Source organism: Temnothorax americanus, unplaced genomic scaffold (assembly GCF_048541705.1).
Source record: "Temnothorax americanus isolate GAGA-0224 unplaced genomic scaffold, ASM4854170v1 Scaffold169, whole genome shotgun sequence".
NCBI classification, from domain to species: domain Eukaryota; kingdom Metazoa; phylum Arthropoda; class Insecta; order Hymenoptera; family Formicidae; genus Temnothorax; species Temnothorax americanus.
This window is the reverse complement of record NW_027509306.1, coordinates 59,365-85,857: the sequence shown is the minus strand read 5'-3', so window position 1 is coordinate 85,857 and position 26,493 is coordinate 59,365. Positions and strand designations below refer to the sequence as shown.

General features: G+C 39.9%; 2 protein-coding genes across 3 annotated transcripts in view; both read right to left on the bottom strand.

The window, feature by feature from the left end:
* Positions 1-26,437, bottom strand: part of LOC143895760 (pH-sensitive chloride channel 2) — a 30,420-nt gene extending 3,983 nt beyond the window's left edge. The window contains exons 1-8 of one of the 2 annotated variants that reach the window (XM_077403094.1): positions 25,776-26,437; positions 3,667-3,850; positions 3,328-3,557; positions 3,072-3,154; positions 1,008-1,154; positions 760-915; positions 518-683; positions 228-417 (exon numbers count right to left, since the gene is read on the bottom strand). In XM_077403094.1, the coding sequence (XP_077259220.1) occupies positions 228-417; positions 518-683; positions 760-915; positions 1,008-1,154; positions 3,072-3,154; positions 3,328-3,557; positions 3,667-3,819 (1,125 nt within the window). In that variant the 5' untranslated portion in view covers positions 3,820-3,850; positions 25,776-26,437. The remainder of the gene's footprint in view (positions 1-227; positions 418-517; positions 684-759; positions 916-1,007; positions 1,155-3,071; positions 3,155-3,327; positions 3,558-3,666; positions 3,851-25,775) is intronic. The other variant, XM_077403093.1, reaches the window with a different exon arrangement.
* Positions 1-26,493, bottom strand: part of LOC143895761 (uncharacterized) — a 134,436-nt gene that overhangs the window by 69,858 nt on the left and 38,085 nt on the right. The window lies entirely within an intron of this gene.

The following is a 26,493-nucleotide window of genomic DNA, read 5'->3' as shown; positions in this document are numbered from 1 at the left end:
TTCTCTAAGGCCGGTGTTCATATAGTCGAATCTTATATTTAAGACCGTCTTAAGTACGATCTTAAGATGTTATATGAACCAATTACAGAGCCGTATTAGCATCTTAAGACATTAATTAAAACGGTCTTAAAATAAGAACTGACTATGAAAATACCGGCCTAAGAAAATATTCTTTAATATAATTTACGATATTATAATTAGCATTGATAATTATTTAATTGACTCACGTGTACGGTGAGATAATTCTGACTTGTGAAATCTTGTTCATTGTTTGTATTCGCATTATCTAATGATGACCATGATCGCGATCGTTCCAAACCGGTTGTATTCTTCTGAAATTGTTTTCTTGCCAATCGCGGCGTCAGGGTAGACTTAAGAATGTACTTGCTGTTGACCTTTTTCAACGGTACATTTTTTCTGCGCAAACACAATACATTATATCCTTAAATAAAATTTATATCGAATAGTAAAAACAAAGCTGTGTAGGCATTAAAATTTCGACGAAAATGTTACGCACTTCCTCCTGTATATGGTATTGACAAAGGCAAACTCGACCATTGCCGCGAACAGAAATATCGTGCAGCCCAAAAACCAAATTTCGCTCGCTTTTATGTAAGAGACTTTCGGCAACGAATTTTCGACTTTCGATGCAAGTGTCATAAATGCTAAGATAGTATTTGTTCCTAAAAGTATAAATTTCATGCAAGTGTTATATTATATTATTTAATATTGACGCGAGAGCGTGCAGATATATTTTACCTAAAACTATTCGCGGCGCGCTCGCGTCTTGGTGCAACCAAAAAGACACCCATGAAACCACCACAATCAATATAGACGGCACGTAATAATCCATCATGAAGAATCCCATTTCACGGGCCAGTTTGAACGTAATGTTTATCGAGCTAAAATTGCCAGCTGCAATCATTATGCCATAATTTTAATGACAATAAAGTCCAATGCGACATTTTCGTTTTTTTATCAGAAACGTTACATCGACTAAATTTTACCATAATGATGTTGCGATGGAGTATAGGATACTCCGGAGCGATTAACCCACGTGTCCACAAGTTTGTACTCGGTCAGATATAAATTATCCGCGATGACAATCGGATATTCATCCCAGTCTAACACCATGTCGTCTACATTGTGAGTCCCTTCGGAAAGAAAGAGGTTTCGTTTTGCTCGTGTTTCTTCGCATTTTTAAGATTTTATTGATTTTTATTGACATTCTTATCAATTTGGTTTTTTACCGTTTTCAACGATTTTATCATTTTTTATTAACTGTCGTATTATAACTATTTATATTATAATATAGTGATAAATATCTTATTGTTAGCAGATTCGAATCTGTTGGCGCAGTTTCGAATTCTCTGATTACTTCGAAAAATAAAAGCAGTACTTTAAATATACTTCAAGAGCATATCGAACCTATAGACGAAATGGGTTCAAACCCTCTATGAGTACCTTGAAAAACGAGAATGTTACTTCTAAATAGACTCGAGTTTGGATCAAATAATATTTTCGAATCTTTTATTTTATGAGTATCTACTTTACTAGAAGCTTAATGTGTGAAGCCTAATGTGTATGTATATTATTACACACAAATATCTTTTTATATTACAATTTTACATTATAACTTATATATTGTGATAATATATTCGAATACTACTTGTAAAAGATTCGATTTTTTTACGATAGAAACTACTTATAAGTACATTTCGAATCCTGTAGGCACTCATTCTAAAATTCGAAACTAACTAATCGGAATTCGATTACTTTGCAAATACAATGTATGAAATATTATTTCTTATGAGTATTAAATTACACGAATCCAAAGAAATAAAACTTGATTATTGGATTTGACTCGGATTTTTAAGTACATCTTGAACTTGATCTCATCCCTACCCAGCTACGTAAAAATGACGTCAAAAACTGGTCATTACTGGTCCAATGAAGTCACTGTCCAAATAATACAAAATTTAAAACGTTTTTTATGACGTCTTAAAGACGTCGCACAAAATGTTATAATATCGTGATTTTTAATTTTTCATTTTTATAAATAAATTTTTTGTAAGATAATTTGTAAGATAATGAGTAAAGATTTTGAGTAACTTTTATTCTATATTCTTAATCATATTTTTATTATATGTAGTTTCAATTATTAATAATTTATTGTATATTTGTAATTATCAAAAAATGATATATTAAAATAATTATCGCTTTACACACAATTTTGATTCAAAGAAATGTAAAATATCTAGTAAAATACTCATAAAAGATTCGAACATATATTTAACCCAGGTTTGAGTTTGGAAGAAATACTCTTGTATTTCGAGATACTCATTATAGTGTGTTCAAACCAATCTCGTCCAGATTTAAGTCTACTTGAAAAGTACTACTATTATTTTTCATATTAATCATACAGAGTTAGAAATTAAACCAACAGATTTGGCGAATCTATACTTATTGTAAGATACTTAATCTCATAGCCAGTTTCGACTTTTGATATAAATTTTTATAAACCACGATAAGAGATCGGAAAAATATTGGAAATAAATAAAAATTGAATAATAACAGATTATAGATTGTTTAGATAATAAAACTAAAAATAACAGAATTTAATCATTAAAAAACTTTCGTTTAAACTTGTACGGTCACAAATAATGTACTGTCTGCTCTAATCCGCGTAAGAAATATATTCAACTTCCTTTTTTAGACATTTAGTCATAATCATAAATCATTTCACATAATCCAAATCATGCGAGAAGCAAAATCTACTTTCTTTTATTTAAATAATTTATATTTCGGTTATTTTTCAAGTGCACTTTTTCCCTTAATACATATCATGATGCCAAATGGCTGATATTTTTTTTACTAGCGACTAGCATGCTTTTTTAAAAGTAGAAAGTTCATAAAATTGAGATATTTTAATCTGGCCGATTTATTCAACTGATGACGAAGAAAACAAGTTAGTCTACTGATTTTTTTAAAATCGATGTTTTTTATTTAATATTGACTAGCTACTAGTAAAAATATCGTACAGTGCGAATAATATAATACTGATAACTTACAACTTTCGAATACCAGTGGACACTCTTGCACGTCAAATGGGAACTTTTCTAATCGAAGGCCGCAGTTGAGGGTGGTTTCCAATCTGAAATTTAAGTGAACGCTTCGTAATCGGCCTGTCGCTGGCCAGTCATCGTAAAAATTTATATAATACAAAATAAAATATGAAAAAAATAAGATAGGAAGATTAAAATAAAAATTCGTCCGGGCATTTTCTGCCGGGTGCACGGAGATTCCTCGGGATTAAATATCGAATACCTAGTGTTTAACATGACCGTGCCATAAGAACTGATAGAGATGAGTAAGTCTTTGACGCCGTTTCCCATTACGGCCGAAGTGCGCTCGTTGGCGACGTATACAGTAGGCGTCCAAATCATCTCGTGAGCATTCTGACCGCCGTATATTTGAGTCAAATAAGGAGCTATATCCGCGAATTTAAGCCGTTTATCCAAATATCGAAACTGCAGCATTAGATGCACATCAAATTGCTGCAATATATCGTTTATTCCTTCTTTATTAGTATTCTTCAACGACACTTATATACTATGCATTACCTGCGAGGCATAAATAGGTATATAAGTAAAATTGTGGAGGTACCAGAGTTTTTGCCATGTTGGACTTTATCGTGTAGATAAAAGCTCTGGTGTAAATTCTGATCGGATCCGTCTCATTAATCACCCCGGGCGGCCTGACCATCTTATCGTAACGACATTCATTCGCCAATTCTTGCAGGAGTTCCGTTTGTGTCATGGAACTGCCGAATGATGGGCAATTTCCCGATCTGCAATAACCATATATATGGTTGGGTTTATATGGTTAGATGCTTCAAATATATTATACATAGGTATATAAGATATTATTAACTCTTGTTCTAAAGTTTATTATGTACATCTAATGAATTTGCATCTAAATTGTATCTTCTCCCGAAAAACTTTATAAAGACTCGAGCAAACATGGTCTCGACTAATTTAAATTGAATATTATCACGAGATAATTTCTGTAAAAAGGCTTTCTATTTGAAGGTAGAAATTGAATCAAAAGTTCTGGGACTATAAGAGAATAAATATCACACGATTGTACGTATATCTAAAAAATATATAAAGTGGAAAAGTGTATTCATATTTTATAAATAGATCTTTCCGACTTTTAATACATTTTATAATTTTTTATTAATAAATTTAGATATTATAAGAACAAAATGAATGTCTTTTCAGATAAAAAAAATCATAAATAAATTATATTCTCCATAAATTTTTTAACATTAAATGCAATTTCAGTTTAAAAAATATTTTATTATGCCAACTTTAAGAAATTTACGGTTAAAGTTGTAAAAAAAGGCTTGCTTTAAAGATTAAATTTTAATTTTTATTATGCCGCATTCGCCAATTAAGACATAAGAAAAAAATAATCAGTACTCTCATAACATTCATCAAAGTCAAGATCATTGGATTTGTGTTCTTTAATATAAATGTTCGGGCGTCGCTTTCCGACGGTCGCCCTGAATCTGGATTCCGCTCAGAGTTGAGCGAGAAGCGTGTGTAACGCGAGTCGTAAATTCGCGGGAGGAATAAGCACTCGGAACACAGATTGCACAAAGAAATATATAGTCTTTATTTCAAGAACGGAAAAGACGCGAGGGGGAACAACGGATCGTGCGCCGCGGATTCGGAAATCTTCTGAGTCGTTCGTACTTTTCTGCCAGGTATCGCGAACGGAAATCTTGTCTCAGCTTCTCGCATCGAAGCCTCTCGCGGAGCGGAGATCTTGTACGCGTCGAACGGAAATCTTGAGCGCGCGGCAGAAGAACGATCGCGAGCGGAGCACGACCGGAAGTTTTCGGACCCCTCGCTAAGTAGTACACTTAATGAAGAAATATAAGTAACTTAGATCCGCACTTTGAGACGAAACGAGCGAGTAGCGATTCAAGCAGCGATTTAAGAGAGAGAGAGCCGTGCTGTCTTTAGACGAGGATTGATACGCGACGACTTTCGGCTTTGAGTTCTGGCCCACGACTTGAGGCTAGGAATTCTCAGCAACGACTGACTGTCCGGCGAGCGATTTCGCCGTTTACTCAAGAGGGTTGTTTTTCAGGAACAAACGCGCGATGAGAGCTGAATCGCTATTCGTCCGTATGGTCATATCACGCGTCACAACAGCCGTTTCCGTGCTTCTACAAATAAGGGATGAAGCACTCTCGTAACGCGTGATCGCGATCGATGGGCTTCGAGGGCGCGGGGATCGCGGGGAACGTATGTTTCGCACAAGTTCGAAAGAGCTCGAACCACATAAACATCGGTATTTCTCGATGTTAAATATAATAATGTTTTCGAGCCGATGTTTCGCGTAGGAAAGTTCGACGGATCTCGAACATACCCGCCTCGGAACGATAGTTTCGAAATAATGCACGATAATAGAAAAACATAAAACATCAGCGCGAGAAGTTTACAGAGGCATCCAGAAAATTAAAGGGGCAACGCCGCCCGCCGTGGAATAACATAGACGAATTGCTTAAACTAGCTTAGAATATAATACTTAGATCTAACGCGCGTCTCGCCTTGACGCAAGAAGTATGATTAATTGCTCGTCGCCTCGCTGTTGACCGGTAAAACGCATAGTTTTACGATTGGCCTTTGGTATTCGGAAGTGGTCGTTTTCACGGTCACTACGCGCGTGAAACCGTCGGGCCCGGGATGGCATTGCGTTATGCGGCCGAGCTCCCATTTGCACGGGGGTAACGTGGGATTGCCCGGGACACTTTTTAAAAAGTGAAGGGCAGTTTTCCCATGCTACCGGACGCGTCCACAGGTTGCGGATAGTGGAACGTCCAGGGAGGTCTCTCTGGACAGTCGTGAATAACAATCAGAGACTTGTCTCTGAGCGGAATAAGCGATCGCGGACAAGGGAATCAAAAAACCCGAAACCACAATGGAAGAGAGTGATATAAATAGATGTACCCCAGGAGGTAACCCAGAAATGGGGAATCCTTCCACTTCCTTGGAAGTGGCTGAGCTCCGATCGGATTCTGGGGGGGGCTCAATATTACTCGATTCGGAGCCGACAGTTGGCTGTCGGAACCACTCTACAAGCATCAAGTGGAAAAATGGAGATTGCTACTCCTGCAGGCGGGGCGAGTCCGAGGAGCATCTCTTCTCGGCTGGAGAAAGTACAGATCGACAGGGCGACCGATGACGAGCAATCGCTTAAAAGTGGCAGTGTTGACTGTATGGACTCCGACGTCGAGATGGATCTTCTTGACTCAGAGGCCGACATAGCTTGCCAGGAGGAAGCAAGATCCAAAAAGAAAGAGACGACAGCAGCTCAAAAGGCTAGGAAAGCCTACAGAAATGCCCTGTCATTTCTGAAAAAGATGAGTAACAAGAAAGATGAGGAACTAACCACCAGGGACAGGGACCTCATCAAACTAAACAAGAAAAAGGTCTCCAAATTTGAAGCCGAACAACAGCAACAAAAATTGGAGACAATCACCGAAGAAAGAGAGGTAGCAAGGACTAAGCCGGCAAGAAAGCTACAGAGGGCCAACGCTACGGTGGAATCTCCAAAGTCGAACAAACCCAATTTGCCACCTTCCGAAAGGAAAACGGTAAAGAGGGTGCGATCGGGCGACGGAGAGGAAAGCAAAGCAAAAAGAGTCAAGCCCTCGATAAGCTTCGATTCGCCCGAGGATTGTCGGATTGCCATCATAGATCGTTCTGATCCGGATGGCAGGATGACGGCCAAAAGGTGGATGGAGGTGGAAACGAGGGTTCTGCTGGCCATAGCCGAGCTGGATGGTGATAGTTGCGAGGAGGTCGACTTCGACGGGGCCGGTTGGCAGAAAGGCGTCAAGGTTGTTGGATGCAGCAACAGAAAGTCACGCGACTTTCTAACGCAAGTCATCGGCAGCTGCGGCGAACTCTGGCAGGGGGCCCAACTCGAGGTCATCCAGATGTCACAACTACCGCTGAGGAAGAAAATCTCACTATGGATCCCACCTCCGGTTCCGGAAGGAGACGATACCGTGGTGAAGATTTTGGGCAAACAAAATAAAGGCCTGAAGACTCAAAGCTGGAGGATTATCTCATCGGCTAAGAGTCAAAATGGCAAGGGAAAGGACTTCGTCTTCACGATTGATGACGAGTCTATGGACTCTCTTAGGAAGTCAAAAGGAAGCATCAAATTCGGCTTGGGTACGCTGAAAGCGAGGCTTCCAAATGACAAGAGCAGCGCGACGGCCAGGGCTTTGGGTGGTTCAGATTAATCTGAATCACTGCGAGGCGGCCACGGACGATTTGATGCTGTTCATGACTGAAGAGAATGTGGATGTAGCCCTGGTCTAAGAGCCCTGGCTTGCAAAGGACAAGGTTCGAGGATTAAGGACCAAGGAGTATACCCTGCTGCATTCTCAGACTGCAGGTAAGAAAAGAGCGTGTATTGTGGCAAAGAGATCCCTAAAACTCACACTACTAACACAATATAGCACAAATGACCTGACCGTGGCAACCTGCGAGAGCCAGGGGAACATGAAGCTTCTTCTGGCTTCTGCATACATGCCATATGATGAGGCTGAACCACCACCAGAGGCCGTCCAAAACCTGGTACTGGGAGCCAGGAAGCAAGGAAGACAACTGGTGATAGGATGCGATGCCAATGGACATCACATCCAATGGGGAAGCAAAGATATAAATGAGAGAGGTGAGTCAATAATGGATTTTATTCTTACAAATAACCTGACCGTTTGCAATAGAGGCAATATGCCGACGTTTGTGAACAAGGTTAGGGAAGAGGTGATAGATCTGACCTTGACCACAGACGAGGAGGGGTTGATAGTTGAGGACTTTAGGGTCTCCTTAAAACGTTCCTTCTCGGATCATAGGAGAATTTTATTTAGAATAAACCGCACGGCCTTAACTAGCAAGCCCTTTAGGAACCCCAAAAGAACGAACTGGAAAATGTTTAGCAAACTCGTGGAGGGGTACGGGGATTGGGGACCAGAGTTCCAAATGTCAAAGTACCCATCTATCGAGGAAATAGAAGCTTTAGTTAATGAACTAGAAGTTGCATTAATAAGGGCTTTCAAAAAATCCTGCCCTGTTAGCCGCTCACGCAAGGCCACCAAACCCTGGTGGAATGGGGAGCTTAGGCAACTAAGGACGGAAACAAGGAAGCTCTACAACAATGCAAAAAGGGATAAGACAAAAGAGAGCTGGGATATATATAAGACCAGCTTTAATGAGTTTAAGTATAAGATAAAAGAAGCAAAGTGGGAATCGTTCAAGGAGTTCAGTGAATCCCTTATGGATACTAGCGAAGCCGCAAGGTTCAGAAAGGTGTTATCAAAGGATCCAGCGATCCCAAGTAACATCATGAAACCGGATGGCTCGTGGACTGAGTCCAACAACGAGACCCTGGAACTTCTTATGAACACCCACTTTCCTGGGTGCGGGAACATTGATTACACTGACGTAAGAAAGGATGATTCCCACAGGCGGGAGGATTTGATGACCCCTGCGGAGAGAGAAACGAGGGCGGAGATGATCGTCACAGAAAAGAGAGTATTATGGGCGGTGCATTCCTTTGGCCCATACAAATCTGCGGGCCCGGATGGGATACTACATTATGCTACAAAAATCTTTGAGCAGCATTATTGGGATGCTAAAGAAAATCTTCGTGGAATGTCTTACATTAGGCTACATACCGAGAAGATGGAGAGAGGTAAGGGTGGCGCCCAAGCAGCATTTTTCGGTTAACTTTCCGACTAAGGACTACTTTTCTACTAATCACAACGTTGTAAGCGGTTCAAGAAAGTTATAAAATGTAACTTATAATTACTAACGTTTTTTGGACGTTGTCTAAACGTTAAAATTACGACGTGCTTTTTTTTATCACTTTCCCAACGTCAAATTCGAAACAGTTTAAGTCCTATTACCCGACGTTAAGATATTTAACGTTCGCCTGACGTTATACTCTGCACTACACTTTTCGAGCGACTTCAATACGTAATTCCCAACGTAAACCAACGTTTTGTTATCAAACGTTGTAAAACGCTAACGTTGTGAAACGTCGCCTGTGGTCATTTCTGACTGACGTTAAGAAATCGCGAGAAATGGTAACAAATTCTGCCTAAAAAAATGTAGAGCAGATTACTGCTGCGTCAAGCGGGCATCGTCGACGGCAATTCGCGGCGTCGTGCGTGAGCTATGAGGACTATGCGACGAATGTTGACGATCCACGGCCGAACCGGTCCATTTCATCTCACGCGGTTATCGTCGCGTCGTCGGGAAACAACGCGCGCGCGTCGCGCGGTTCACAGCTCGAGAGCGCGTTTGCTCGGCTGCACGGCTGCCATAACCATGCTCTAGATCACCATATAGATGGTATTGCATAGGTCGGATTTGGTTAAGATATACGACTCATTCGCAAATCTAGTATAGAATTTTCAACTAATTAATACTTTATCGACATGTTAAGTCAGTTTGGCGACCTTGTTAAGACTTTTAGTCAATATAGGTACAATTTTGCCTACAGTGGTATACTACTTAGTTTGGAAAAGTCGGAAAAAGTTAATTATTTTATACGAAAAGACAAATTTTAGTAGAATTTATCGCACCTTTTACTACGTAAAGTTTGATATAGTGTGGAACGCTGACTTCGCCATTTTTATTCCTCAAAGAGGAAGGCAAATAATCCGCCATTTTCCAGTATATTTAGATTTAAATTTTTTAACGCACTTTATTAACAATTTAAAGCATTTATATAATATCTGTTGTTAAAGTTTTGACAACATATTTATCTTAAAAGTAATTTTGATGAAAAAAAATTAAAATCTACACTTTGGAAAATTTTAGTTATTTATTAGAATATTTAGTAAATTGGAATATTTTAGAAAGGATTCGTCTAATTTTGACCTATCATTTCCACATTTATCAATAAAGTGGGTTTTGTTATACAATTTCAGTGCTGGGTTCGTGTATTTATGGCAAAATTACAATAGTATCAAAGACTGCGCAAACTATATTTTTCCTATAAAGCCATTTTATTTGTGCCAAATTGATAAGTACGTATTATGATACATTTATTACACCAATGCCGTCATATGGTTTGAATGGAAGCACGAAAACTACACCTAAAATGTACGTTGTGAAAAAATAACCTCAGGTCTAGCAGAGTGTACAAAATCAAAGTTTACATACCAACGTTAAAACTGGTGGAAAAAATGTAACCTCAATTTAACTTATATAAGTCGGATTCCAACGTTGGTACAACCTAAATTTGATTCCCCAAATTAGTGCAAAAGAGGGTTGAAACGACGTAGCAAAAACGTTGGATACCAACGTTAAGTGTGTTTATCTTAACGTCGGGCGGACGTCAAAATGCTGCTTGGGCGTTTATAACTAAGGCTGGTAAACCGAGTCACACTACGCCAAAAGATTTTAGGCCTATTAGTTTATCATAATTTCTGTTGAAGACACTAGAGAGACTGATAAACATGCATATAAAAGAGACCACAAACATAGAAAATCTGTGCAAAATGCAACATGCCTATCTAAGAGGCAAATCGGTCGAAAGCGCACTACACGTGGTTGTCGGAACAATTGAAAAATCCCTCAAAGACAAAGAATACACTTTGGCTGCATTCCTGGACATAGAGGGGGCTTTCAATAACGTCAAAACTGAATCTATAAAAGAGGCTTTAGAAACACTAGGGGTAGAGCATATGGTCACGGAGTGGGTGATAAGGATGCTGAAAAGCAGAGTTATTACCTCGGGAATAGGCAACAGCTCTACTAGCAAGAAGGCAACAAGAGGCACACCGCAAGGAGGAGTGATATCACCGCTATTGTGGTTGATTGTGATAAACAAGATCCTAACAACCTTTAAAGAGAAAGGGATCAAAATGATAGCATATGCAGATGACGTAGTCATACTGATCACAGGCAAATACTTGTCTACAATCAGTGAGATTATGGAATCTGCGCTAAAAAAAACTATCAAAGTGGGCAGGAGAGAATGGCCTAGGGGTAAACCCGAGCAAGACCGAGCTCATCCTATTCACAAGAAAGTATAAAATACCCAATTTCACACCACCAAAGCTGGAGGGGAGGGCACTTACACTTTCAAAGGAAATTAAATACCTCGGAATCATCCTAGACTCCAAACTCTCATGGAAAAGGAACGTGGAGGAAAGGATGAGGAAAGGAATGATTGCCTACTATGCATGTAGGAAAATGTTTGGAAAGAAATGGGGCCTGATGCCGCAAATCTTACATTGGATGTACACTGCGGTAATAAGACCGATCATTACATACGGAGCATTAGTCTGGTGGGAAGCCATGAACAAGGAGGTAAACAAAAAGAGCCTCACCAAGGTACAAAGGCTTGCAGCCCTGGGTATCACAGGAGTGAGGAATAATACAGCACAAGCTGCATTGGAGGCAATCCTGAACCTACAACCACTTGAGTTGTACGTTAAAGGCCAAGCAGCAAAAGGAGCCGTAAGGCTCAGGGAGTCAAATCTCTGGAAGCCGATCAACTACGGACATTCAAGAATACTGGAAGAGATCGGAAAACTGAACAGTAACAAAAGACTAAACCTGAATAGTCCAACGGACTACTTAGTTGCCAGGCATAACTTCGAGGGGTGTGTTAACATACGCATCCCCTCTAAGGAAGAATGGGAGGATAACTCGGTGATAAATGAACATGAGACATCAGTCTACACCGATGCCTCCATAACCAAAACGGGTGCAGGCATTGGAATCTACTTTGAGGCGCTCAACATCCAGAAGTCATACAGACTAAAGAACGGTTGCCACGCCATACAGGCAGAAATCTGTGCAATAAGGGAAGCAGCCAAGCTAATCTGGGTGAGTGACAAACCATTAAGAGATGTCACAATCTACTCTGATAGTCAGGCTGCGCTCAGAAGTATTGCATCAAAAACAGTGAGATCAAAGGTAGTGATGAGTTGCCAAGAAGCACTGTCCTGGCTCCGCGGCGGCAAGGTCGGTCTGCGCTGGGTTCCCGGTCACAAAAATGTGGAAGGGAACATAGATGCGGACAGACTGGCAAAGCTGGGGGCGGGAGGGAACGGTGCGGAGGTAATAGACTCCCCACTACCACCGATCAGTTCACTGAAAGATGCCATAGAGGAAATTATACTGGAGAAACATAAAGAGATTTGGCAAAACCGGAATGATTGCGGGATAGCCCGAAATCTCTGGCCCAAGATAGATAACAACAGGACTGGGCAACTATTGAAACACAAGAAGAACCTGGTTCGCATAGCAGCAGGAGTTGTCACAGGAAACTGTGCGGTCGGAGTGAACCTCCAGAAATGGAAAATCACAGATGACAGCTACTGCAGAGAATGCAACAAGGAAGAAGAAACAATAGAGCATCTGATGTGCTAGTGTCCAGCCCTAGGAAACCGACGCCTCCAGACAATGGGACAAGAATTTCTGGATGGACTGGAAGACGCAGCAGAAATGGGCATTGACAATATAATGAGCTTCGCACGGAACGGGAAGTGTTTCAGCGCGAGGTGGTAAAGACGGGTCAAGGGTTAAAAATAGGGTATCACAATGGACCTCAGGTTTCCGAGTGAATGGTCACTAGATGACCACACCCTTTCACCTAACCTAACCTAACGTGGGATTGCGCAAGAGGACGAGTTGTCCGAGACCGATCGGCGGCTTGACCGTTCGCCATTTTGCTCGTTGTTGTAGAGTGTTCACGTAGTCGTTACTCCACATTTTCCAGAATTTTTCGGTAATGTGTCGGACTAGTTGCCATCGCGACAAACGATTCTCGTTTAGATCGAGCAAAGATGATTCCGGGTTGACCGTGAGAGCGGATCCGACCAAAAAATGACCGGGGGTGAGACTTTCGTAGTCATCGAGGGTGTCGGCGAGAGGAGCGATCGGTCGAGAATTCAGACACGCTTCGATTCGACACAATAAGGTCGAGAATTCTTCGAAGGTTAAAGTGTTGTGAGTTCCTAAGACGCGACGCAAATGAGTTTTGACACTCCGCACGCCCGCCTCCCATAGCCCGCCGAAATGCGGGGCTGAAGGGGGGAGGAAATTCCACGTAATGTTATCTGACGCGGTTAAATTTAGAAAGGTTGGGTCTTGAACGGCGGATTTGTACGCTCGATGCATTTCACGGTCTGCCCCGACGAAGGTAGTTCCGTTATCGAAATACATACATTGCGGAAGACCGCGACGAGCGCAGAACCGGGAATAAGCGTTTAGAAACGCGGGAGTGGAGTAATCTCCAACCAATTCTAGGTGGATGGCCTTCGTCGCGAGACAAACAAATAAGGTTATGTACGCCTTGCGGGAGGTAATACCGCGATCGGAGGAAGCGCGAATAAGAACTGGTCCCGCATAATCCACACCGCAGTGCAGAAAACTGCGAATTGTCGAAGTTACGCGTGGCTCGGGCAGATTGCCCATGATTTGAGTAGGAACTGCCGCTCGCTCGCGCGTGTATGTAACGCAATTATGTATAACCGCTTTGACTATATTGCGCGCGTGAATGATCCAGAAGTCGCGACAGAGAATATTCAAAGTGAGCGGAGGTTACGCGTGCAGGGCTCGTAAGTGAGCTTGATTTACGAGGAGTTTGACAAGGGGGTGCGAAGATAATAAGATAGGATGGCGTACGGGAAACGGTAAGGGAGCGTTGCCGAGGCGCCCACCCACGCGTAGAACTCCGTCTTGATCTAAAAACGGTCGAAGAGAGAGAATCGAGCTTTTAGTCGATAGGTTTTGATTTCGTGACAACGTTTGGATTTCGCTCGAAAACAGATCGGCTTGAATTTGTTTAAACCAAAAGGTTTTAGCTTGATTACATTCGGGCGCGGAGAGCGAGATACTTTTCGAGGGAGGAGAGGCGGTCAGCTCGAGGTTGAGCGAGTCGGAAGGTCGATCGCGACGACAGAAACGGGTAAACTTAATTATATACGCGGTGACGCGAATCAACCAAGGCCATGAAGAGTATTTCGTGGCGAGATCCCATTGACCGGGGGCGTGAAATTGCAAAACGATAGTTTTCTCCTCGAGGGGAGCGCTTTCGGGAAGACGCGTGTCGCCGATCGGCCATTCGTCGGAATTGAGAGTGAGCCAGGAAGGGCCGTGCCACCATAGTTCATGATTTAGAAGTTCATCGCCGAAAATGCCGCGCGACGCGCAATCCGCGGGATTATCGTTAGTTGAGACGTGTCGCCATGAGGCACGCGGAACGAGAGCTTGAATTTGAGTAACGCGATTGGCGACGAACGTCTTCCATCGCGAAGGATCTTGAGCGATCCAAGCAAGCACGATGTTGGAATCCGTCCAACAATAATACGGAAGATTTTGATAACCATTTAACGCTCGAACGAAATCAATAAGTCGCGCTAGAAGCAAGGCCGCACATAATTCGAGTCGAGGTATGCTTATCGTTTTCAAAGGAGCGACCTTAGATTTACCAACAAGCAGCGATATCGTGACTTTGCCCGACGAAGACACTACCTTTATATAAACAACGGCGGCGTAAGCATGATTCGAAGCGTCCGCGAAACCGTGTATTTTGGAACGTTCGGCATCAGGCCCGAGGCCGTTCCAAAGAGGAATTTGCACGTGACCGAGAGCTGATAAACGTGAATATATATCGTTCCATCTCGCGAAAACCGATTCGGATAGAAGCTCATCCCACTGGATATCAAGTTGCCAGAGCCTTTGCATGAGGATTTTCGCGGCTATCGTGACAGGCGTGGCCCAGCCCAACGGATCGTAAAGTTTCGCGACAGCGGACAATATGGTGCGTTTGGTATCGGGAACTTTATCCGAAAGCGCGACGCGATATTCGAAAACATCTTTAGAGGGGTTCCGATACCGAGAATTTTGAGCTGTTCGTCTTGCGCGAAGGGCTTTTTACCGGCTAGCCCATGATCCGCGACGTCAATATCGTCTAGAAGAGAGGGGGAGTTACTTGCCCATTTCTTTAACTCGAACCCGCCGCGTTTTAATAAGGCAACTAACTGATCTCGAATTTGTCGAATATGAGGCTTGTCGTCAGCTCCGAATACGGCATCGTCGATGTAAATATGTTCTCTGAGAATCGGAATGGCGAGGGGAAGGTGTTTACCCTCGTCGATAGTTAATGGCTCGAGAACGGCAAGGGCAAGAAAGGGCGCGCAGGCTTGGCCATAAGTCACGGTTAGCAACAGGAAAGTAATTATCGCGTCGTGAGGAGACCGTCTCCATAAAATTCTTTGGTAATTTATATCGCGAAAATCGACGAGAATTTGGCGATACATTTTCGCGATATCCGCCGAATAAACGTATTTGTATCTGCGCCACCGCGCAATTATTGCGGAAATATCGGTTTGCTTTTTCGGACCAATATGCAAGTGGTCGTTGAGAGAGGTACCGTTAGAGGTGACGCTTGACGCGTTGAACACGACGCAGAGACGTGTGGTAACGCTATCTTCCCGAATCACCCCGTGGTGTGGAAAATAGACGCTTTGTTCGTTGTCTTGCGCGGGAGATAACGGTCGCATGTGTCCGAGACGTTCGTACTCGTCGAGAAAGTTATGATATTCTTTCATAACTTCCGGTTTGTCACGAAGTCGACGAGTTAGCGAATTTAACATTTTCTGCTCGGCTTGAACCCGAGACTCCCCGATTTTGATAGGAGGGCCTTTCTTAAATGGGAGACGCACGACGTAGCGTCCCTCCGAATTGCGAGAATGAGTCGAGCGGAAATGCTCTTCGCAATCCTTCTCTTCTTGTGTAAGAGCGGATCGCTGCGGAAGCTCCTCGATTTCCCAGAACCGGCGGAGTTCTTTCTCCAGCGAGAGAGAGCAAATATGATGCGTTGAGATTCGAGGAACTTTCGCTGAGGATTGTTCAGGAAACGCGGCTGAACTGACGGGTCCAGAGATGACCAATCCGAATATAGAATTTTGCGCGATAGGTTGCCCGATCCCCCCTTTACGCACGCCGTCTTGAATAATCTCACTATAGAGATCCGCTCCAATAATGAGACTGATTGGATCGCGACTCGTCGGATCCGTGTCGGCTAGCGGTAAGTCGGAGAGATATGAGATGGACAAAATATCCGCGTTGCGTTTCGGAATGTAGGAGGTTACGGACAGGAGAATGAGCGCCGTAGTCGAGAGGGACGGGACGAGAGACGCGCGCGGCGAAATGAATATGCGTGTCGCGTTTTGAAATGTCCCGGCGTTAATTCCGCCAACGGCGGAAATCGAGATCGGCATGCGAATCCGTTTGACTCGCAAGGTTTGCGCCAAGTTCTCCGAGATGAACGTCATCTCGGAGCCCTGGTCGAGTAACGCTCTGACGACGGCGGTACGGCCGGACGCACTGCGGACCGTGATCCACGCTGTCGCCAATAGAATCGGCGAGCGATTTTTCGCCGCCGCGAAAAGAGAGTTGACCTCCGATTTCGAGTCAGAGGCTTGAGGCGACGAGCAGTTAATCGCCGCATTGTCCTTTGAGGGCGAACTGTCGCTAGAGACAGCGCCTGTGGCACTGAAGCAAGAGTCCGAGTCAGAATGCAGCAGAGAGTGATGCCTTTTATGACATACGCGAAAAGAATATTTACTTTTGCAATCCTGCACGGAGTGTTTGGTACTTAAGCAATTAAAACACCTTTTGTGTTGTTTAATGATCTCTTGACGCTGACTCGCATTCTTGCTTATAAACGATGGACACAGATTTATGAAGTGTGACACTTTACATAAAGGACACGGAGTCGAGTCGTTGGCGGAGGCGTTCGCGGCGTGCACTCGCGACGAGTTCGCAGATTTCGACGCGGTTTTGCTTGAGGAACCGATCGCACAGTCTTCGAGCGCGCGGGTACGAGATTTGAGAAACCGACAAAGGTCTTCGTATGATTGCAGATCATCGGTATCGCTCGATTTTACACTCCACGCTTTACGCGTTATCGGATCTAATTTATGTACGATGAGGTAAACGAGGACATCGTTCCACAATTCATCAGGTCGGCGCTTTAGATTTTTAAGAGAAGCTACCGCGGTACTGACTTTATCGTACAATGTCTGTAAATCCGAAGCAGACTCGCGCGTGATTTTCGGTAACTCAATTAGAGTAGAAAGATGCAAATTAAGAGACCTTCGTTTGTGCTCGTACCGCGCGATGAGAGCTTGCCATACAATGGCGAAATTATCCGCGGTAATCGAGATATTTGCGATGCACTCGGCCGCGCGACCCTTCAAACATGAAGCGAGAAAATGCATGCGCGCGAAATCATCGAGATCCTTGTTATTCTTAATTAACGCGGTGAATCTATCGCGAAACGTCTCCCAGTCGTCGTGGTCGCCATCGAACGGAGGCAGTTTAATCGGAGGCAGATGTGAGAGAGAGAACGCCGGTACCGTTAAGTTCGATCGCGAACTCGAGAAAATAGGGTTCGGACTCACGACCGGCTCCAATTCCTCCAGGCACTCCGTCATGTAGTCGAGGGCGTGTTGATAGGCTGCGAGAGTCGTGTCGAAGGCGTTGTCCTGGAAGTAGCTCAGGGCTGCTCGGCTCGATTCAGGAATCCGATGCAGGAGATCTGCGTGGCCATCGAAGAACGGAGCCCAGAGCTCCTTTAAAGATTGAATGCGGGAACGCACGTTCGCCGGGGTTAAGTTCCCCTTTCCGATTTTCTTGAAATTATCGAGATAACGCTCGATCGAACTTTTAAGCTGCAGCTGTTTCTCGAGATGCTCGGACATGGTGACGAATATGCACACTTGTCACACACTCGACCCTCCACATGCTTCTATCCGGCTCGAAGGACCAAAATGTTCGGGCGTCGCTTTCCGACGGTCGCCCTGAATCTGGATTCCGTTCAGAGTTGAGCGAGAAGCGTGTGTAACGCGAGTCGTAAATTCGCGGGAGGAATGAGGATTAAAGCACTCGGAACACAGATTGCACAAAGAAATATATAGTCTTTATTTCAAGAACGGAAAAGACGCGAGGGGGAACAACGGATCGTGCGCCGCGGATTCGGAAATCTTCTGAGTCGTTCGTATACTTTTCTGCCAGGTATCGCGAATGGAAATCTTGTCTCAGCTTCTCGCATCGAAGCCTCTCGCGAAGCGGAGATCTTGTACGCGTCGAACGGAAATCTTGAGCGCGCGGCAGAAGAACGATCGCGAGCGGAGTACGACCGGAAGTTTTCGGACCCCTCACTAAGTAGTACACTTAATGAAGAAATATAAGTAACTTAGATCCGCACTTTGACGAGACGAGACATTAATATATCAAGACATGAATGCATTAAATATATTAATGTATTAATACATTAATATATTTATGTATTAATTTTTTCAAATGTATTTATTTATTATGTATCTTATTACACATAATATACGAATAGCATATTTATTTATGTATTAATGTGTTAATATATTTATGTATTTATATGTATTTAACGTATCTATCTATTTGTTATGATGAATACATACTTTTCTGAATTTTTCGGAAATCAGAATAGTTTCCTTTGATCCCACAATCTTTAAATACATATCGATAACCACTTTTATTACTAATTATGATTTTATTTTACAAAAATTTTTAAATAAATACAAAGACAATACGCGCCGATACATAAAATACAGTAATAAAAATATGCTGTTTAAATATTATGTAATAAAACAATAAATAAATAAATACATAAAAAAATTAATACATTAATGCATAAATAAAATGAATAAAATATACATGAATAAAATGTGTCGTGACATTTTTGCTTCAAATATTTAATTAATATATGTATAATATATTTCTTATATTTTTTTCACTTCTTATATAATTATCACAAGCAGTTTCTATTATTCAAATAAAATGTGCATGTATTTTTTATTTATGTGCATGTGTTGTGACATTTTTGCTTCGAATATTTAATTAATATATATTTCTTATATTTTTTTACATCTTATACAATTATCAAGCGGTTTCTAGTAAGCGGTTGAAATAAAACACGCTCGCGCAATCAACATCATGGCGGACGTTTGCCACGAAGAACAAAGGCTTCGACACGGAGTGAACCTACTGTTCTTACTTATACTGTGCTTTAGTGGACGCGAATGACGCGTCTGGCGCCCAAAACAATACTTTCGCGTATAATTGTCGAGCGGTACGAGAGGACAGTCGAAGGGACCTGACATCCTTCCCTCCCTCCTCCTGCTTTTGATCCGTCACACATCCCGGACCGCTCCGGGAGTGTAAAAAGACGTGATAAAATTTTTTAATAAATTAAGAGATTTAAATTAAAAAATGTTTTCAAAAAATGTAATATATATATATATATATATATATATATATATATATATTCTGAGATATATATGTTCTGGGAAAAATGTACACTTGTGTGGTTGGGAAAATTAAATTAAATATTAAAATAACAAAATAGGTTGGACTGTTACCGTTGAATATTACATCCTGACATTTTTACCAACTAAATATAATTCTGTTTTATAATACTGTAATCAATTAATTTTAAATTAACAAATAAACGATTGGATTCAATAGAACAAAAAATCGATTCCAATGTTGCTATTGTTGCTAATATAAAGAAGTTAATATGGTATTTTATATATGTATTTAAATGTATACTTAAAAATTTAATGAAAAGAATACTAAAATTATTAGTCACTTTAACACTGCCCAATATGGGTACTGTTATAGTAATATTGCAAAATTAACCATGGTTAAATTTGAGTTAGGTTTTCGGGTGGGGTTACAGGGAGATACTCTGCTCATATATATACTATTTCTACATATATATACATTTTATTAGTTATTCATGCTTTCAGTACTGAGAATAAGTGTTATATTTTTTTAAAATAGAAATTGGAAAGACTGTAAAAATCAGACGCGGTTCTCTGTGCGTAATATCAGAATCACTGATTTATTACTTATTACGTTTTACATCTATCGTACGTTTCGGCTCAAGTTTGAGCCATCTTCAGCGGTATATACATATAATATTAATAAATTCTCCGTTCCACAGTGGTGAGTTTCATGATTGGAGATTTCAGAAACGAAATTGAAACAAAATCTCCAATCGTGAAACTCACCACTGTGGAACGGAGAACTTATTAATGTTATACCGCTGAAGATGGCTCAAACTTAAGCCGAAACATACGGATCGGATAGATAGATGTAAAACGTAATAAGTATTAATAAATCAGTGATTTTGATATTACGCACAGAGAACCGCGTCTGACTCTCACAGCCTTTCCAATTTTTATTTTTAATTTCGAGGGTCCTTTGACTTAATTTTTGCTTCCTCATAGAGAAAGCTTTGTTTTCATAAACTTCGTATATGGACCTTTGATCGTATAAAGCTAGGATCTAATCAACCGAATTTAAAAGAATTATATATAATATAGGGGTAGAAAATACCGAAGAAAAAATTGTTTTTAGTTTTCGATGCCAATGTGTTCAGAATGTTCTAAAACGTCGGAAAATCGTAAAAAATGTCCGTATGTATAATGTATGTGTGTGTGTGTATGTGTGTGCCAAATTTACCGAAATTTCCATGATAACTCAAGAACTGACTAACCAAATCTTAAGGAATTATATATGAAATAGGGGTTTAAAAAAACTGAAAAATATAATGGAATTAGAAATAGATCGATATCTCAAATATTGAGAAAGCTACAGCGTAAAACACGCTTTTCTGAAAAACGAAAATCCCCTTAAAATCCATACCGGTCGTCGGATTTTAATAAAATTAGAGGAGAACATACTTTCTATGATACTCTATTTGTGTGCAAAATTTCAACCCGGTATCTAAAAAATTGTAGAAGTAAATGCGTGTACAAAAAAATCCGTACACACACACACACGCGCGCGCGCGCGCGCCCGCGCACGCACGCACGCACGCACGCACACGCACACGCACACGCACACGCACACGCACACGCACACATACATACTTCCGGACATTTTCTGCTAATATGATTTCTCGACATTTTGGAACATTCTAAACCTATTTCCATCAAAATCTTGAAAAATTTTTTTTTACCATCACAAAGCTTCCTTTATGAGGAAGCAACAATGTATAAATTTTTATCAAAATGAGAGTAAATAAAAGGATTGTACTACCTTGAGTGCCAAAATACACAATGCAATACAGAATTTAAAAAAATAATTTAAAAGTGTGCAAATTAGAAAGTTGCACATTACTTCCGTGGAAGAATTAACTAACCGATTGAACAAAATGGAAATAAGAAATATTCGCAATTAGTAGGGATCATTTTAGTAAAAACATTAATTATTTAATTGATTTTTGTAATAATATAACAGATATTAATCGCAATAAAGCTTATCACAATAAAAAAAGTGTGCAAGTAGAAACTTGCACATTGCTTCCTCATAGTTTTTAAGTGTGCAAGTAGAAACCTGCACATTGCTTCCTTATTTTTAAGTGTGCAAGTCTGTAATAACTTTAATTTATGCAACCTTCTTGCGGATACCTATAATAGACTCAATATTCGATCATAAAAACTTTGTTGAAGCTCACTTTCACGAATTTTTTTTTAACAATTGAAACATACAATAGATTTAATTTTGAATGAAATCAAACTTTTCTAACATTTTCTCAAAATTGTGACACGAGAAGGTCATTTTTCCTGAGAGTCAAAATTGCAATAAACATAAAAAACTTAGAAAAAATTATCTTTTTTTTAACATTTTTTTAACTACGTAATTTGATACTGGCAGGAAGGAAATGCGCGAGTTTGAAACTTTTATATGCAACAGAAATTATAACGTCGCACGTCATAAATAACCGACACGCCTAGCTTTGAAAAAGCAGCTCAAATTAATATTCTAGACCTCATTTCCTCGCGCGTGTGTCTCCAAGGTATATTCATTATCTCTTTGTATCGATGTAGGTGACGCATCTACGGAGATGACACCGGGGTATAGATAATCGTATACTGAAACTAATTCCTCTACCATTTGATGCGCACATGACTTCTGTAACAATGGAAAATTCACACTACTATATATCGCGATTGATTACAAGTAAAATTTTCAGATCTTGGGAGTCAACGCGCTGCCAAAATCCTTAAGACAATTGTCCGCAGAAACAATGTTCGTTTTTCACGATTATATCGATCCGCGTAAAACGAAGTAGCTATATTACATCTTGCAGAGGATAATTGGACGCTCTTCCGAGCGCAAGTGCTTCATTTGTAGAGAGCTCACAAAAGAAACGCCGCCGACTGTATTAAGTTCTTATCTCGCAGCTCTGTATGTTACCTGAATTTACAACGTCACATATCCTCGCCAAATATCTTGTTAATATAAGATATCAGCGTATTTACATATCCTCATGGAATATTGTATGTACCAATCGAGATTAGGATTAAGCTATGACATGTAAAACAGATGTAGATCGTCCTGAACAATAAACATTTCGATAAAGCGCATCAGCTACCAACGAATAATTGAAAAAAGAGTCGATCTTAGATCAAACTATCGCATCTCTCTCTCTCTCTCTCTCTCTCTCTCTCTCTCTCTCTCTCTCTCTCTCTCTCTCTCTCTCTCTCTCTCCCCCCCCGCCCCCTCCCCCCTTTCTTTCTGTATACCTCTTTCCACCTTCTTTTTCCGTTTTAAGGTGTGTGCAAACGATACAAACCCAGGTAGCAAGATGACGTCTGAAGACGTCTTAATGACGTTTTATTGACGTTAGAGACGTCATTAAGACGTTATTAGTACATCATTTCACATCACTCTGCCAATTAGGAAATTTCTACCAAGTATTTTTTACCATATCTCAGACTATTTATATTTTAAAAGTTACCTCCGTGTATACTTCTAATATTTTACAATTGAAATCTCTTTGTTGCTACAAAAAAAATATAACAAATATCTCAGATCAAAATTATACTACTGTTTCGAAAAAAAATACCTCAGCGTAATATCGTTTTAAAATTTGCTTTTAAAATTTGAAGCTCACCTTTACTCTTTCACTAACAATAAGATCATATGATATGTCATAATTCCATTCTTTTCAAAATAAAATGTCTTATCAAATGTTCACTTTTCAATGACCTTGCTCCAATGCTTTTGCATTATATCTAGTCGCGGCTAAAAGAATCGATTGACGACACATTATGCTGCAACGTCGATAAGATATTCCTCAATAACAGACTTTAGTCTAAGAGATTTTTCGAATCCTTAATAACAGCGAAGATGCTTCAGACTCAGACATACATATTCTCATAATATATGTATTATTCTTTTTGTACATTTTCATATTCTATCGAATCGAGATATCGAAGAATCTCATCAAACAGTCGCTTTTCGATGACCTTGCTTTAATACATTTGCATTGTATAAAGAAACGATTGACGATGTACGATAAATTATGCTATAAAGTCCCTTTATAAAATGTTCCTCTCGAAACAAACTTTAATTTGAAATATTTTTTAAGTCCTTAATAGAAACAAGGATACTTAACTTGCCAATTAAGTTAAGCGGAAAACATATCCAGTGAAACACTTTTCTCATAAAAACATATAAAACATATACATGTAATTATATATAATATATGTCCAAATATATGTTTTCTTTTAATTCTTATAATTTCTTATAATCTGTATTACGTATGTACAGGTAAAATAATAAAAATTAAAAAATAATTTTAAAAAATGTTTTGCATTGCTTTTATAATAAAAAAGGAAGTTTGAAGAAATAAGAAAAAATTACCCATTTATGGTCATATATAAATGTAATAATTATATATAAAATTTTGTACAATCTAATCGCAATTTTACTTTTTGTAAAAAAAACAATGCAAAAGTTATTTATTATTCTTATTATTCGTATATATACGGATAGAGATTATGAGAAAGAAAACAAATATAGAGAAAAAATATATACGGACATTTGATATACAAACTATGTATATTTATATATTTTCTATATCTATACGATAAATTTTTTACCAGATAAGTACATATATATTTCGCATCCCGCGTTTCTCAATATACTGCCAATTGATAATTAAAACATTTAGAATAAGCATCAAGTTCTGATACAAGCGAGTGAGTCGGCGACAATAAATCGGATGTGTATGCGCGCACGCGATCGAGAGAACCTGATGTAAAAGCAAAAATTAAATTTGAATACCAGTATTTGAACAGGTGTGAATTGGATTCGATGCTTATTTACCATCGAAATAAGACGAACACACTCTCTCTCTCTCTCTCTCTCTCTCGCGCGCGCGCGCACACACAAAAACGAACATTTCGTGAGCGTTTCATTAAACGGCTTTTGTCAAAGCTGTCATTCTCGCCTCGATGGAAATTACGAGAGAAAAAGAGTGACTAGCGATTTTTGTACCGTGCAAAAAACTGGGACTTTTCGCTCCCTGATATAATTTACACTTCGATTCGTTTAACAACGACCGGTGGTCGATCGCATATACGAGGACCCGAAGGTCAAACGTTATGCACTAATAAGTTCGAAAGCAACTATAAAATTTTGCAAGGTTGAAAACAGTTGATTGAACGAATTTTATTTCACCGCTCCGCGCTTCTTTACAATCAGATGCGCAAACGCACATGCCCGGCTTACGTAAAAAATGATATATTATTCCCGCGGACGGGAAAACAAAGATAAAGATCGAACATATTGGGATTAGCGCATTTCCATTTTTTTTCTTTGTTCCGTAGTATTTTTTCAGTGCGGAAGGATAATGATGAAAGCGACGGCTCGCGCGGTTTTGCAAAATTTATGGAAGCATATATCTCGTAAAAACCACCAACGCATGACGTTACTGAAAGAATCGCTTCGCACTCGATCGTTTTTCACGGCAAAAATGAGAATTTTGAGTACCTGTTAAAAAATTCTGTTATTTATATTAACTATATTAACTGTGAAATTTAAATAAAAACAGGTAAAGCTGTTCGTAATATAAGTATATAATAAAGGCTCAGACGATTAAAGAATCAATTGAAAATCTAAAGAGCATAGAGCCGTAACAAGGTGTCAGCGTTAATAATTATATATTTGTGTTAAACAGATTTACAGACGTTTCGGTCTATTATGAGACTATCTTCAGTGTAGAGTTACAGAATAGTGAATCGGTTAAAATTATCGCATGGTTATAATTACAAATGCGATATTTAAGTGATTGACTATTCTTGTATAACCAATGTGTAACTATAACCATGCGATAATTTTTTAACCGATTTACTTATTCTGTAACTCTACACTGAAAATGGTCTCGTAATAGACCGAAACGTCTGTAGATCTGTTTAACACAAATCTGTTTAATATATAATTATTAACGCTGACACCTTGTTACGGCTTTATGCTCTTTAGATTTCCAATTGATTCTCGTAATATTCTTATATCTAAATCTAAATTATAGTGACATTTTATTTCTTTTAATATATTAAATTTTATAAATCGACATATATAGGCCGGTATTCATAGTCGGTTCTTATATTTAAGACCGTCTTAAGTACAATCTTAAGATGCTATAAACCAATCACAGAGCCGTATTAGCATCTTAAAACATTGGTTAACAGTCTTAAAATAAGATCCGACGATGAATACCGGCGTGTATCTGTATGGCCCTTGTGGTTTTTTTTTTTTTTTTTTTTTTCGTTCTGTCTGTAAGAAATAATCTATATACGTTGTTACAAAAATCACGCTTGCCTTTTCAACCGCTGATGTTATATTTTTTTTATCCTTTTTTCTCTTTTCCTTGCCGTTAATAATAGAATTAATTGTGCGGCTTACACTTTGGTTGCGTCCGCAAGCAACAGCATTCCCGACAGATATACGAGAAGTATCAGGACGAAGACCCTTTCTCGGGGGATCATTCTCAAGTACATTTCTGTCACTTAACAGCACCGCTAATAGATTCCGACTGATCTTTCCTTGTGATCCGTGAGTGTGGTCGGGCGAGCAAATTTACTGAAAACCAGACAGCGAGACCAAAGCTCGCTCCCACTCTCTCATGGTGCTCCTCCAGGCTTGCTTGAACTCGCATACATACATTACATGCACACGCATATACACACGTATACTCTCGTGTAGCAACTTGTGACATCAATGCATACATTCATTATATGTTTAAGACTTACAATGTAGATTCTCGTATTCATTTATAATTGTGTAATTTACACACGATCGTTTAACACCAATTTAACGCGCGATTTTAATATCAGATATCGTTAAGTGAATTCTCGGAATTCATCTACAATCGTTTACTCGCGTTGTGAAAAAGATGCTACAAGTTCTATATAACGGTCCATGATTCATATTTCTGTGTAATGAAATTTCTCTCTTATCTCCGTGAACACCTCGTGAACTTGTAAGTTTTATCACGGCGTGATTGCGCATATAGATAGACTCTCGATAGCATTCACCT